Source organism: Gastrolobium bilobum, unplaced genomic scaffold (genome assembly GCF_033153095.1).
Source record: "Gastrolobium bilobum isolate Gb01-03AN ecotype WA unplaced genomic scaffold, APGP_CSIRO_Gbil_v1 utg913, whole genome shotgun sequence".
Taxonomy (NCBI): Eukaryota; Viridiplantae; Streptophyta; class Magnoliopsida; order Fabales; family Fabaceae; genus Gastrolobium; species Gastrolobium bilobum.
In genome coordinates this window covers 197567-213166 of record NW_026900059.1, presented here as the reverse complement: position 1 = coordinate 213166, position 15600 = coordinate 197567, and the positions used below count along the sequence as shown (strand labels likewise).

Below are 15600 nucleotides of genomic sequence, written 5' to 3'. Positions count from 1 at the left end.
AGGCGGAAGCATACGCATATTCTCTTTCACATTATTATATAGCTAATAATATTTGTGGACGCCATTTGCAGGGTACATTTACGGTTTCTAACTTGGGAGGCATTTGCAGTCAAACAATTTTGTGCCATCATCAACCCTGTTCAATTAGCCATTCTTGTTGTTGAATCTGGTGAGAACAATGCTAGTTTTTTAATATATACATTGCAAGATTTGAATATAGAATTTTGATATAACATCAAATGCATTTTCATTTTCAAACAGATGGCTTCTAATCAAGATGGAAGCAATGAACCAGTCCCACAAGGTGAAGAATCTGAAGATCCAAGCTTGGTGAAAAAGAGGCGAAAAACTTCTGTAGTTTGGAATGATTTTCATGAAATGGACATTCCTAATGTTGGGCGTAAAGCAGTTTGTAACTACTGCAAACAAAAATTTGCAACTGGGGGAATTGGAGGTAGCACTAGTCATCTAAGGAGGCATTCACAAAATTGCTTGAATAGGAAATTGGACCAATCCGTGAAGAAGCAGACCACTTTATCATTCCAGCCTACAGGTTCTACTTTGAATCCTTTTCTTGCACCCGGGGGGATGTACACCAATGAAAAGATGAGAGAAATTATTGCTACTGCAATTATGATTCACGAGTATCCTTTCAGTATTGTGGAGGACGATGTTTGGATGTGGGCCTTTAAGTTTGCGAATGCTGAATTTGAAAAAGTTTCGCGTATTACTGCAAGAAAAGATTGTATTGCATTATATGAGGCAGAAAAGAAAAGTCTAAAGGCTTTATTGATGGGTGTGAAAAAGATCAGTATAACCACTGATATGTGGAAGTCTAGTCACCAAATAGCTGAATATATGGTCATCACTGGCCATTTTATTAATTCAGAATGGAAATTGCAAAAGCGAGTGTTGAGTTTTGTTAAGGTTCCACCTCCAAGGCGTGGAGTTGAAGTCGCTGATGCAATTTTTAAATGTCTGCAATTATGGGGAATTGAAAATAAGATATTTTCAGTATCTGTGGACAATGCAGCCTATAATGATGTTTGTATAAGAAATTTGAAAAGCACATTAGCAAGAAACACTAATTTAGTCCTTGGTGGACAACTATTTCATGTGAGATGTTGTGCTCATATATTGAATTTGCTAGTGCAACATGGTCTTAGTCAGATCAAAGGTATCATTGAAAATGTTCGTGAAAGTGTCAAATATGTTAATCATTCTGACTCAAGATTGAAGACTTTTTGTGATATTGTCAAGAAGATGGGTGTAAAAGAAAGGAAACTAGTTGTTGATTGTCCCACCAGATGGAATTCAACATATGAAATGTTGTCTGTTGCTTCTAAATTTAAAGATGTTTTTCCAGAATATAAGGAGTGGGAGCCACATTATAATTATTTGCCATCAACTGAATATTGGGAAAAGGTTGAAAAGGTATGCCATCTTTTAGAAGTTTTCACTCATGCTACTAATGTTATGTCAGGTACTCAATATCCTACAGCAAATTTATACCTTCCTGAAGTGTTTAGGGTGAAACAAGTGATTGATGCTGCAGCTGAAGACAATTATGATTTTATGAGAGGAATGACAAGGTTTATGAAAGATAAATTTGATAAATATTGGGGGGAATGCAATATGTTGATGGCCGTTGCTAGTGTTTTAGACCCACGATGTAAATTCCATGTGGTGAAAATTTGCTTTCCACTTATATACAAATCAGAATAAATTTAACATGGATAAGGTGAGTGAAGCTTTAGAAGCTTTATATAATGAATATTCAACTTTATGTTTGCAAGAGTCATCCTCTGATAGTCAGGTGGGATCTAGGATGAACATATCCTCTTCTACTCTCTTTACTCAAGTTCCACGTGGCTCTACCTCTGGGTTTGACCAAATCATGAGCATTGTGCATGAACATGAATCTATTCCCGCAGCAAAGTCAGAGTTGAAGTTATATCTTGAAGAAAGTGTTTATGAATATCATGAAAAATCTCATCTTTCATTTGATGCTTTGGAATGGTGGAGGAGTAATAGCTTAAAGTATAAAATTTTATTACAAATGGCAAGAGACATACTAGCTGTACCAATCTCTACAGTAGCATCAGAATCAACATTTAGTGCTGGAGGAAGAGTTATTGATGTGTATCGTTCTAGCTTGGCTGAAGATACCATCCAAGCTTTAATATGTGGAGGAGATTGGCTACGTAATAGGTATAACTTGAAGAAAAAACAAAAAGTATAAATTTAATCAATTAAAATTATTATATAATTTAATTATATTCAATTAAATTTTAATAGAAATTTGACTTTATTTTTTATGTAGGAGGAACCAACATCTCAGCATGTGATATTGCCTATATGAATCTATTAAAAGGTTTTTTATTTCTTAATCCTATTTTTTTGTTTCTATTCTTTATTCTTTTTTTTTTCTACATTTACAAATTATTTGCCAACTTATGTAATATTGGAATTGTATTTGTAGGGGAGAGAAGATCAAGAGAAGTTTTTGGCTAATACAAGAATCATGATGTGTTTGTTGAATTCATATAGTTATTTTAATTTACATAGTATAGATTTGTTTGTTGGATCTGATGAAATATATTTTATTTAGTTTGAGCATTTTGCTTTAGAAAGTGACTTAAATGCAGATTATGATGAGTTTTGTTGTGTTCATGGTTTTGTTTGGACATTAAAATTGTTATTTTTGTTTTAGCAACAGAATTTGAATATTTTGTGAAGTTGATTTATGATTCTGCTTGAAAGTTAAAAATTAACAGGCTAATGGGCCAAGCCGGGCTTTTTGTTTTTTTATAAACGGGTCAAGCCAAGCTAACATTTAGACTCGTGTTAGGCTTGGGCCGGGCTAAATTAATTTTTTTTTAAATAGGCTTGGGCTTTTCGAAGCAAAGCTCGGCCCAGCCCAGCCCACTTTCACCCCTAGATGCAGCTCGCGAGTCTCTCTTAATAACTCGAGTTGGAGTATGGTTGTAAAGAGATTGGAATATTAAACTAGTTCATACATATCGTGAAGGTAACTCATATGCAAATTGACTTGCTAACTTTGGATTAGATCATGGACGACCATTGTCTCTAATGTGGTAAGAAGATATTGTCCCATATATATATATATATATATATATATATATATATATATATATATATATATATATATATATATATATATATATATATATATATATATATATATATATATATATATATATATATATATAAATCATTTCTACAGTCACTTTACGTACAACAATGACAGATGTATAGTTATGATTCCTCATATTTAATGCTTTCACCTTTTGTATAGTTATGATTTTTCACATTTAATGCTTTCACGTATATATATGACAAGTATTTGACTGCTGCACGTACAGCAGCTGCAGAAATATAAACCCTATATATATATATATATATATATAAAATAAAATCACATCTAAAATTGTTGTACAAGCAATAATAACAGATGTATGATTATGATTCCCTACTTTCATGCTTTCACCTTTTGTATGGTTATGATCCCCACATTAAATACTTTAATTTGTATATATGGATAATTTATTGCTGCTGCCCGTAAAACGGTTGCAAAAAAATCGAACCATATATATATATATATATGGATAGGATATAGTTACAACCTTTTTTTTACAACCATATATCATAATTGTTGATTTTCGTCAATCAAAGGTTATGATTTTCGCAAATTAAACTCATTAATTAATTATTAATTCATAATAAACGACAACCGTTGATTGGCAAAAATCAACGGTTATGATATATGGTTGTAAGAGGTTGTAAAAAAAAGGTTGTAAGTATAACCTTCCTTATATATATATATATATATATATATATATATATATATATATATATATAGTAAATGTTTTCACCTTTTGTATAGTTATGATTCTTCATATTAAATATTTTAACCTATATATATATATATATATATATATATATATATATATATGTGATAGGATCAACTTACACCGGTGTAAGAATAATAAATCTTACATCAAATCTTAACCGTTGATTTTTGTGCATCCAATGGTTGAGATTTATTGGAAATTAAAAATTAATTAATGAGTGAGACCTAATAAATCTTAACCGTTAGATGTAAAAAATCAATGGTTAAGATTTGGTGTAAGATTTATTATTCTTACACCGGTGTGAGATGATCCTGCCCCTATATATATATATATATATATATATATATAATTTATGATTACTGCATGTAATGTAGAGCGGTTGTGAAAAAATCGAACCATATATTATTTATTTTAAATCCAAACCTCTTTTACTGTATACACATATAACTGGTTTGACTTCAAGGCTATCTTAGGCATAATAATTTGCCTCCATTCATAATTATCTCCTCCATTCATAATTATCTCCTCCATTCATACATACTCTGGGTCTTTAAATCCCATAATAACCATATTTTTCTCGGATGGAACAATACAGAGAGAGATAACGTAAAATAACTAAATAAGTATCTTTGAAGGATAATAGCCTAACGACTATTATCTTGAATAGTCCTAATATAATGGCGCGACCTATCGTGCTTGTTATTGAAGCATTTTGAATTTGCTGTTTAAAACATTATTAATAACATCTGAGTTCTTTTGTTGAGGAAGTAAACTTCGAAATGATGAGATTGATGTATGATGACCTTATTAATAATAATCATGAGACAACAGCAACAAACCTCTTATTTTAGATTAAAAGAACCAATGAATTTGCTTGGTGTGATAAGAATGATTAAGCTAAATAAACACTTAGAGAAATACAGGAAGCAATATCATTGAAATAATCAAAGCAAGCAATAATCACGATTAACAGCATTATTTTATTTCAGATGGATTAAAAAAATAAAACAAAAATAACGAATTATCTGATGAAAACAAATGGGCCATTGCCCATTGAACTTATTATGAGTCAATGTATACAGCATACACGTGAACGTTAAGGTTAAAGCCATGTCGAAAAAGATAAATTGGTAAGTTTCGTGACATAAAAAAAATGTGTATATTATTATTACTTGTAAAAAATAATTTTATCTTTTATATATACATAAAAGTATATGAGATATATATATATTTGTTTTTACATAAGTTCTACATATTTTTATGTACGTGTAAGAAATAAAATTATTTTTTACAATATAAAAAATATTAATCTCATATTATTACTATTATTAAATTGAAAAATGAAATGGTGCGAATGAGCATCCAAATTCCAAGACCAAAAAGTCAAAGACATGTCGATAATAGAGAAAAGGAAAGGTAATGGTGGGTTGTGTTTGTCTATGGCTGAGGTGATGGTGATGGATGGATAGGTCAAGAGACAGAGAAGAAGAAACGAAAAAAAAAAAATAGAGAGGAGAATGGGGTTTATGTCGTGGGGTTGTGGAGCCCACAAGCTTAATTGAATGAATGTTTTCTTTCACATTCACCAATTCACCATTTAGATATTCACATAAAATGGGGACTCAGACTTGTCACCCTCTCCTACACTCTTTTCCCCATTGGCCAAAGACTTGCTTTTTCAATGTCTATGTACGAGAGATAAAGAAACCACTAGATTTTTTTATTTTAAACATTATAATTTTTTTGTTCATATATCATTTGACATCTATATAGTTTTTACTATTGAATCATTCCACATCAATATGAAGTAATAACATGTCTTATAGAGAATTTTTTTTATAGATAAGAAAGTTTTAGATCAAGAAAAGACACATCTTTATGTAAGATGTGGAAGATCATCAATTCATTGAAGATTTAAGGTAAAATTATGAGTAAATACTTTTTTTGGTCCTCAGCAAATTTTACGATGTCCGCTTTAGTCTCTGGCAAATAAAAATGTCCATTGTAATTCCTAAGAAATTCAAAATGGACACATTTTAGTTCTTTTAGGGATTAATATGGGTCTTTTTTGAATTTGTGAGGGATCACGATTTCAATTAAATGGGTCTATTTTGAATTTTTTAGGGACCACAATAGACCTTTTTATTTGCTAGGGACTAAAGCGGACATCGTGAAATTTGTTGAGGACCAAAAAATATATTTACTCTAAAATTATATACCAAGGTGAGAATCTAACACAAAATACAATTACATTAGGAATCCAACCCAAAAAATAATATGAATGAAAAGTTCGACCAGTTATGTCAACTCTCGTTGCCAGTGAATTATTAGACTAATAACTTACATAATTATGTTATTCACATGTATTTACGTAAAAGTAATTTTATATTACATATTTTTGGATATATTCACTAGTTTATTGATGATCTAACTCAAAATCTCTGATTTAGGAGAATAAGTTCCTTATCACTTGAATCAAGGGTTATTTTGGTTATATTATACATTTTTAACATTTCATTATAAGTTATTTTAATTATTTTTTATCAAAGAAATATATTGCAGTTACTGCAGATAAGTTATCTGCATTTATTTTTAAAATGACATTGTTTTGGAATTGAAAGATTAAAAAATTATAATTAAAAAGATTATAATAATTCCGAAATAAATTAAAATTATAAAAATATCATAATTTTCGTTCCAAAATAACATCGCATTGAACTTAGTGTACATAACTTATATCTTATATGCAAAAAACGAGAACTCATTTTTTATACATCCATATTATAATTTTATCTCCTCACAAGCTATGTAGCACCGATACGACACGTGACACCGCATTCGACACGTTGGGACACGTTTTAATATTAAATAATATTTTTAATTTATATAGTGTATATTTCATTTAATATTTAATAATTTAACAAAAAAATGAAACTAAATTAATAATACCCATCAACATGTTATAAAGATGGAAGCTTTAATAAAAAAAATAAGAAATGGGATGAGAGAGATATAATATCAGATAGAGAGATCAAATCATATTAGAGAGAGATCAGAGAGAAGAAGATACAACAAGAGCGTGATAGGAATTGACAACAATGATGCTGAGATGATCTCTTATCTACTTAAGGGAAAAAAGACAAAAAGATAAAATTGATATGATCAGGTGGAAAATTTATTAATATATTTTAACTTTTAAAAAAAAAATTTAAAAAAAAAATTAAATTTTTTTTTACGAAAATGTCATTTGACCGTGTCGGACTCGGTCAAATTCACGTGTCAAAATGGTCAACGTGTCGAAAAAATTTAACCACGTGTCTGACACCGTATCGGAGCGTGTTGGACCCGACTCTTTCTGTTTTTACAAGTGTCCGTGCTCCCTTGCTCACAAGTAATATAAAGAAAAGTAAGATGATTATTGGTGACGTGCCACGAGGATTATTATTTCTGCCCGCGTTTTGAAAGGTCTATCTCCCTCTGAAGCCGCGGTTTCAAAGACCAATTCCGATAAAAATGCTCAGTGTAGCCCAAATGGAATCCTCCAAAACGACGTAGCTTCACGCTCTTTTGTACACAAATGATTCGGTTCCTGTGCTTCTTCTCCTTGTAGCCCAACAAGCACCACTCCGTACAACGTTGGACAATGATCTTATAATATAATACTATTTTACTCTCTCTCTCTCTCTCCTGAAAATCCAACAAACACAGCATAAAGTTACGATTTTTCAGTAATTCTGAGATAGAATGAAAGACTTCAATTTTGCAAAGTTCTAAGATTCCCAGAGGAAAATTTGTCCCCCCCTTCTGCTTCTCTCCATTACCCTCTTTTTTTTTTTTTTTTTGGGTTTTTGGTCTTTTGCTGTTTGGATTCTAAGAAAAAACCAAGATAACCTAAAAGAAAGAAAAATTCGGCATCAAAACAAAAAGCAAAAACAAGAGCCTTCTCTCTCTCTCTCTCTCTCTCTCTAAACAAAAGCCTCAAAGTTCTGCAGCTGCTTTACGACCCCTCCACAACCCCACTACCTTGGTTACTTCATTTTCTATCGTTGTTGTTGTTTCCAAGAAGCCAAGTATTCACTTTTGGACTTCTCATTTCTTGTGTACATGAAAGTTCTACAATAATATTATCTGGGTATATGAGGATTCAGCTTCTCCTTCTTTGTTTGGTGATGGTGTTTGGTTAGAGGCCCTTCGTGTGGTGCTTGTGTTGTGTATCTCTCAGTTCAGCAATGGAGGACTCGGCTAAGGTTCGGCTTGTTCGGTGCCCCAAGTGTCAAAATCTTCTTCCCGAGCTCGCTGACTATTCTGTTTATCAATGTGGCGGTTGTGGTGCTGTTCTTCGAGGTACCCTTTCTTCATATTCCTCTCCTTCTTAAATTTAGCTTCACGTGTTGTTTGATTTGAAATGCTTCAGAATTGTTTATGTGTATTAACTGTTCAAGACTGTTTTTATGAGTCAAAATCATGGATCAAGATTTGCCTTTCCCTTTAGTTCACCTTTTTTATTTGGTATTTAATCAATCAATGTGTACAAGGTACGAACTTGCTGCAAAAGCTAAAGTACAGTACACATTTGGTATTTAGGTTTAGTGGAGTTAGGGTAGACAAAAGCTTGCAAAGGGGTTGGATATTCTGATTTCTTATTGTGGTTTCCACTTTGTTTTCATTAGCAGGAAAGCTTAAAGGTTATGGAAGTGGTAGCTTGTGGGAGGCGTCAGATGAGGGACATGGTGGAGGAGATCCTTCTAAATCAGGAAATTCCTTGGGGAAAGGGGTAGTTGATTCAGATGTTGATGTTCAGTCCAATGGTGGCTTCTCAAGGGAAGATCAAAGGGATTCAGAGAAGCCAAATAACAGGCATGAGAGGTTTCTGAATCGTTCCAAGGATGGTGATGAGAAAGTGGTTTTGGAGAATGGTTTTGGTGTTAATAAAAACAAAGATGAAAGGGGTAAATCAATAGGTAGAGAGGAGCAGGAACAGAAGTCTCACATGGGAGGGTCCAAATTCTTTGGGAGTATGTCTAATTGGCCAAATGGGGATAGAGGTGAGATGGAAGGGTTTAGGAGAAAGCCACCTGCTGATATGGAAGGTGGGAGATTTTCCACCTTGAATCATCCTGATGAGGGAACATCAAATAACTATTCCAGTTTTTCTTATAATTATGGCAATTTTAGAGACATGGATGGTGTGAGCAAAGTTCATCTCCTTGAACAAGATCGAGCTGAGCTGCTAAGGAAGCTGAATGAGTTATCAAACCAGCTGAACCATTCTTCTGAAGTGGTTAATAACCCAAACGAAAAGGTTCCTCCAGATCCTTATGGTGGCCCTGGGTTGGACAGGACCTCAAGGCAATTTGTTGGCCCTAATAAACATGTGGCAGGCCCCCCTTATTCCAATTATCCATATGCTTATACAAATGGTAATGAAATGGCCATGCTCAACTTCCACCCTTCAATGCATAATCCAAATTATATTCCTGGATACGGGGATCCTTTTGTATCCCAAATGATGAGAGGTCCACATCCCTTAGTCCATCAGTTCCCACAACAACCAATGCATCCCTACTTTCCTGGACACTATGTTGATACTAGTACAGATTCATATGAACCATATGCACATAATGCAATGCTTCACCCGCCTTCTTGCTCTTGTTTTCGTTGCTATGACAACAAACGAAGAGGTTCAGTGCCAGCGCCATCTGCTGCATTCATTAACAGCAGATTCCCTGATACCCCAAATGATCATATGTTATACCGTCATGAAATCCCAGGGGCATCTGGTCCACATGTTCATAACACTAGAACTGCCATTCCTGCTGCTAGTTTTCATGAAAAACAATTACAAACAAGATGGCCTAATGACTTAAATTCTGAGATGGGTGGGTTTGTCAGAAGCCGTCCTAGGAAAGTAATGACAGCTAGTGCTAGTAGGCATTGCCATCCTATAGCTGGTGGTTCTCCTTTCATCACATGTTGTAATTGCTTTGAGTTACTGCAACTACCTAAAAAGGCACTTGTTATGGTGAAGAAAAACCATCAGCAGAAAGTGCGATGCGGGGCTTGTTCTTTAGAAATAAGTTTTGCTATCATCAATAAGAAGCTAGTTATTTCTCCTCATTCAGAAATGAAGGAAACCACTACAAGGATTGATGATACCTCTAATGAGGTTGTGAATAGCGGTGTGTCACATTCCCATGCTCATGTGAACACAAGTGGTGTTAACTTCTCATCTGATGATTATTCTGGTTATGATTTTCACTCTGTAGATAGAGAATCTCCTGTGCTGGCTGCAGAGCCAAGCTTAAACTCTAGCAAGCCTCAAGAGATGCAAAGCTTCCATTCTTCATCTCCTAGTACCTCTGAAGATGAAAATAGTCCAGAAGTTATGATAGCACCAAGTGAAGCCACAAAGTCCATTCATCAGCCAACTAAAGCCTCTCTGTCTCCTCCACCTGCTGGCTCACCTCTTCAAGAGTATTTTGATTATTCGGGTAATAACCATGCAGTAAATCGGTTTGGGAAAGGCAACCGAAGTAGTCGATCAGAACAAGAGAAGGCAAAAATAGAAAAGAATACCTCAAGGCAAAATTCTTTGAAAGAGGTAGTGCTTGCAACTGAGATGGATGTCCATGATTATTCTAACATTGGGGTCTCTCAGGATTCTGGTGATGCAAGCCGAGAACATGATCCTAGATCTAGCAAAGGGGGTGAATCCTTTTTTTCCAACTTTATCAAGAAAGGCCTCCGGTTCCGGGATTCCTCCCAATCCAGTCAAATAGATGAACATGGCAATAGTAATGTTAGTGTAAATGGACAACCTATATCAGACTGTGTGATTAAGAAGGCTGAAAAGCTAGCTGGACCAATTCAGCCAGGAAATTACTGGTTTGTATGCTTTACAGTCAACTGAAATGTTTCATTTGTAATTGTTGCTATATCAGCTTATATCAAAGGTCTCCAATGAAAAATAAATGCTATCATTGATCAAAATCAATTTTTCCATGAAATGAAAAAAAGGAGCAAAATCAGTGGTGAAGCTTTAGAAAATGGGTCCTATGCTTCTCTATGGACCAAAGCTTTCTAAAATTGCCTGTCTGATAAAAATTTGTCAAATTATTTTATGTAGTAGACTCACTTTAGTTCTTATCACCTGCAATATGTTCATTGACAAAATAACATATTAAATTTGATAAGTTCAGATGTCCTTTGCAAAATATCATTTCTGGATGAGTTGTGACAACTTAGAGAAGAAAATCATAAATTTTTTATTGATTGCTTATGTAGTGTAGTAATTGATTTGCCTTTATATTTTTGCTTCATTAGGTATGATTTTCGGGCTGGATTTTGGGGTGTCATGGGTGGACCATGTCTTGGAATAATTCCAGTAAGTTATACTACTCTGGCACACTCCACCGGTCATATGCTTATAGTCTGATCAATATAAATGAATGAATAAGTTGATTTCTCTTGCAGCCATTCATAGAAGAATTCAATTATCCCATGCCAGATAAATGTGCTGGTGGAAATACTGGTGTTTTTGTTAATGGTAGAGAACTTCACCAAAAAGATTTAGATTTGCTTTCACGTAGAGGACTTCCTCATGATAATGATAGATCATATATCGTTGAAATTTCTGGGAGAGTCTTGGATGAAGACACAGGAGAAGAGCTAGACAGCCTTGGCAAACTTGCACCAACGTAAGTGCTGAGTTTCTGATGATTCTGTTCCATTTATCAAATGATTGTCTACCCCTTTTGTTTTAATGTCCTTGTGTTTCCTATGAAGTACTTGGAAATAATTAAACGCGTGTTACTTATCAATAACATATTGACTGTTGTTGTGTCTTCTTTGGCCCTAGATCAGGTAGACTTTCTCCAGAGTACTTGTTGTGGCTCTTTTAGATATTTTTACTTCACATAGAGGATTCCTAGGTTAGAAAGAAAACAGCTTAAGTGTTGCAAATCAATATGAATTTTTCAGGGATGGAGTGCATTGTTTTGTAACAGGCAGGGACAAGAATTTTGCATTATTTTGGTGTCCTGTAAGGAAGAGAATATACTTAGGTGGTTGTTTCCACTATTCTATTTGTTGAAGATTTAAAATGGAAATGAATAAAATAAGAGTGTTGAAAAGTTGGGTTTTGGGGAACAAGTGCTTTATTTAGGATGGTAGTCTTGAATTCTTGACGCATTTATGATATTTTGTCATATATAATGATCAATCTGTCCAGTACTTGTTATATCTAGTGCTTGCAGTTGCACTTTTTCTCATTATATAATTTATTAATCTTTAAGAACTTGCAATTTGGGTAGTTGTTAAGCCTCTTGTTTTGACAATTTGACAGAGTGGAGAAAGCAAAGCATGGATTTGGCATGAAAGTACCCAGAGCAGCTGCATAATCAAATTGTAGAAATAAAAATTCTATTAAGATTTGAGTAGGAGACCTACCTATGTTCTAATCCTTCCGCATATTTGGAACATTACGTCACGCCAGATCATGGGGAAATTTTTCATATGTTTGCAAGATTACTTGAAATTCTTGTCTGGTGCATGGCAAAGTCCAAGTGATTTTGCACATGACTTGCATTTAGATTATATAACGTGTAAAATTTTCATTCCTATATGATCAAGAAAAAACATTAAAATTTTTTGTGCTCGCAGTCTTGTACCTACTCCAGAATTTGATGTGGAAAACAATGTAATATACTCCTTGATCAGTTTATAAGGTATGTAGTTATGCATTTTTAATGAACCATGGAAGTTATATTTTAAAATGGCACAATAACAAGTAACAACAACAACTAAGCTTTACCGGACTAGGGTTGTCTAGATGGATCCATCCCCATCTCTAAATTCCATCAAAAACAAAATTTTAATAAAAATTGTTATGCTATCATGGATCTGGTTCTCCTAAATCTCACTTTGTTTTCTCCCCTTGTTATCATCCACCATAGGCCATTGCAATTTGCAAGTATGTTTTCACTGGGGTGAAAGTGGGCTGGGCTGGGTCAAGTTTTGCCCTGAAAAGTCCAAGCCTACGTCAAAATTTTTTAATTTGGCCTGGCCCAAGCCTAGTATGAGTCTATCTGTTAGCCTGGTTTGACCCGTTTATAAAAAAACAAATGGCCTGCCTTGGCCCGTTAGCCTGTTAATTTTTAACTTCCAAGCAGAACCATGAATCAACTCTACAAAGTACTCAAATTCTGTTGCTACATCAAAAATCATAATTTCAATGTCCAAACAGAATCATGAATCATAACAAAACTTATACAATATGCATTTAAGTCACTTTCAAAAGCAAAATGCTCAAACTAAATAACATATATTTCATCAGATCCAACAAACAAATCCTTATTATGTAAATTAAAATAACTATATGAATCCAACAAACACATCATGATGTTTGTAGTAAGTTTAACCTCTCCCAAAAATCTTTTAATATATTTATATACACAATTTAACATGTTGATATGTCGGTTCCTCCTATATAAGAAATAAAGTAAGATTTCTATTAAAATATAATCGAATATAATTAAGTTATAAATAATTGCAATTGATTAAATTTAACGGCTCTCAGATGAAGTGTCAAATTTCAAATTTGACACTGGTGTCAAAGGATCCTACCCCTCTCTCTCTATATATATATATGGGTTAAACATTTCTACAGTCATTTTAGATAACGTTGTCTACAACTATCCCTTTTTAACTAAGTCTAACCAGTAAGACATAAAAATTACATTTTCTATCCCGCAATGTCAGCCGACAATGCCTGAAGAGAGAGAAAAAAGAACAGTTTTATTTTATAACTATATGTCTCACTGGTCAGACTTAGTTAAAGAGGGGATAGCTGTAGATAATGTTATCCAAAGTGGTTGTAGAAATATTTTTCATATATATATATATATATATATATATATATATATATATATATATGGTTTACATTTCTGCAGCTGCTGTACGTGCAACAGTCAAATATTTGCCATATATACGTGAAAATATTAAATATGGGGAAACATAACCATACAAAAGATGAAAGCATTAGATGTGAAGAATCATAACCATACATCTGTCATTGTTGTACATAAAGCAGCTGTAGAAATAATTTTACCAAAACAGAGCTATGTATGGTAATGATCCCTTCAATTCAACTAGTGTCAATGTGAGAGCCTACACGGACTCTCCAAGTTTGATTAGATAGAATTCTTCTTCAAGCCTATTCTGAATTGCTCATATAGCCTTGTTTTAAAATAAATCAAACTCAATATACCGGTATGGGAACATTCTACCTAGTAGCGGAGCAAGTTGGTGCCAGTAGGTACCTTGGCACTGGTTAATTTAGCCACGTTTCAAGAGTAGATAAATAAACGTAGTAAATCATGTTTCAATTTTTTTTGAAAATTAGCCACATTTTGGACGTAGCTATATAACTGTAGCTATTTTGGCACCAGCTGAAATTTTTGACATTGGCTAAAATACTTTGCTGGCTCCGTCACTAATTCTACCTCATTAACTGGTTGTTGCCTATATATGGTAGGGCTATTTTTTTTTATAGAATTGAATGAAGGGGAAACATAAATTGTTTTAGTAACAGTTTAGATCCCAAAAATTAAGGTGATTGTACTTGGGATTATTTGACTTCATAATTTGATTTCAAGTTTGCATGTTATTATTTATTATAAGGGTTAAGTTGTGTCCTTTAAAAGTATACAAGTTGTGCCATTTTAGTTTTTTACATTATGTACAACGAGTAGTACATATTTATATTATGAAAAGTTTTTTTTTCACTTTCCACGTCAGTTGAAATGAATGGGGAGAGAGAAAAAAAGTAACTTTTCATATTATAACTATGTACTACTCGTATTATATAGTGTTAAAAATTAAAATGACACAACTTGCATCCTTTAAAAGGACAAACCTTTTTCCCTTATTATAAAGTATAAACAATAGAGAGATGATTTCTAATTGAATTTCTACCTGCTCATCAGACCTTGTTATGACCAAATTCACTATAGCGTTGAGAGAAATCAGGGCATAAAAGGAAGTTCTTCGATCTCAGGTAAAATGTGTTAGAAGTATTTTTTTTAATCTATTCCTGGTAGATATTGATCATAATGATGCATTTTAAAAGAGAAAATGGAAAAAGGAGGATCTTTTGTCCTCCTATCTATGTGTATTCTCCTTCTTTTACTGAATGAATTTGATAATATCTTCTTTTATCCAAAGAAGAATGAAAAAGCATAGAAGGACAATAATTAAGATCTAGTGCCAACACCATAGGTCAAAGGAAAAAACTTGCAGGCTAACTTCCATAATTACCTTAAAAGGGGCGTTTTTTATGGAGATTTTGTTTAGAATGATGGGGAAGTGGGATGGGGAATATTTTTTGTCCGTGTTTGGTATAAGCTATCGTGAATTATTGCCAGCAAAAAATTCTCCCATTAATCCCCATTTGCACTAAGCAGTGGAAAAAAACTATCCCCCCAGCCTATGGTATTTATTTTCCTCCGTGTAATCCAATTCTGATTGTAATGAATTCAGGTATGAAAATGCAGGGACAATGGCGGCTTGCAACATTGCTCCAGACTTTTGGGTGAAAAACGACTACTGTTGACGTTTGTAGATGCTGGGTTTAGAGCGCAAACGCGATGCTATACTTCAAGTCAGTGTGGACAGCGAAGGGAAAGGGATGGGTGGCCCGTTTGGTTGTGTGGATCAGTTTTGGACG

The 15600-nt window shown here is 33.6% G+C and overlaps 2 protein-coding genes across 3 annotated transcripts; both read left to right on the top strand.

Moving 5' to 3' along the window:
* The first annotated feature begins 261 nt into the window (after positions 1-261).
* On the top strand, positions 262-1725 carry LOC133295090 (zinc finger BED domain-containing protein RICESLEEPER 2-like). Its single transcript, XM_061493885.1, has one exon. It carries the CDS (start codon positions 262-264, stop codon positions 1723-1725), a length of 1464 nt encoding a protein of 487 aa, XP_061349869.1.
* Positions 1726-7621: 5896 nt separating this feature from the next.
* On the top strand, positions 7622-12556 carry LOC133295099 (uncharacterized). Of its 2 annotated transcripts, none has more exons than XM_061493896.1 (5): positions 7622-8219; positions 8549-10760; positions 11199-11259; positions 11349-11572; positions 12220-12556. In XM_061493896.1, exons 1-5 carry the CDS (start codon positions 8105-8107, stop codon positions 12272-12274), a joined length of 2667 nt encoding a protein of 888 aa, XP_061349880.1. In that variant the 5' UTR covers positions 7622-8104; the 3' UTR covers positions 12275-12556. The 2 variants fall into 2 exon arrangements, with proteins under 2 accessions (XP_061349880.1, XP_061349879.1); XM_061493895.1 differs by having other exon boundaries at positions 8546-10760.
* Positions 12557-15600: the final 3044 nt, after the last annotated feature.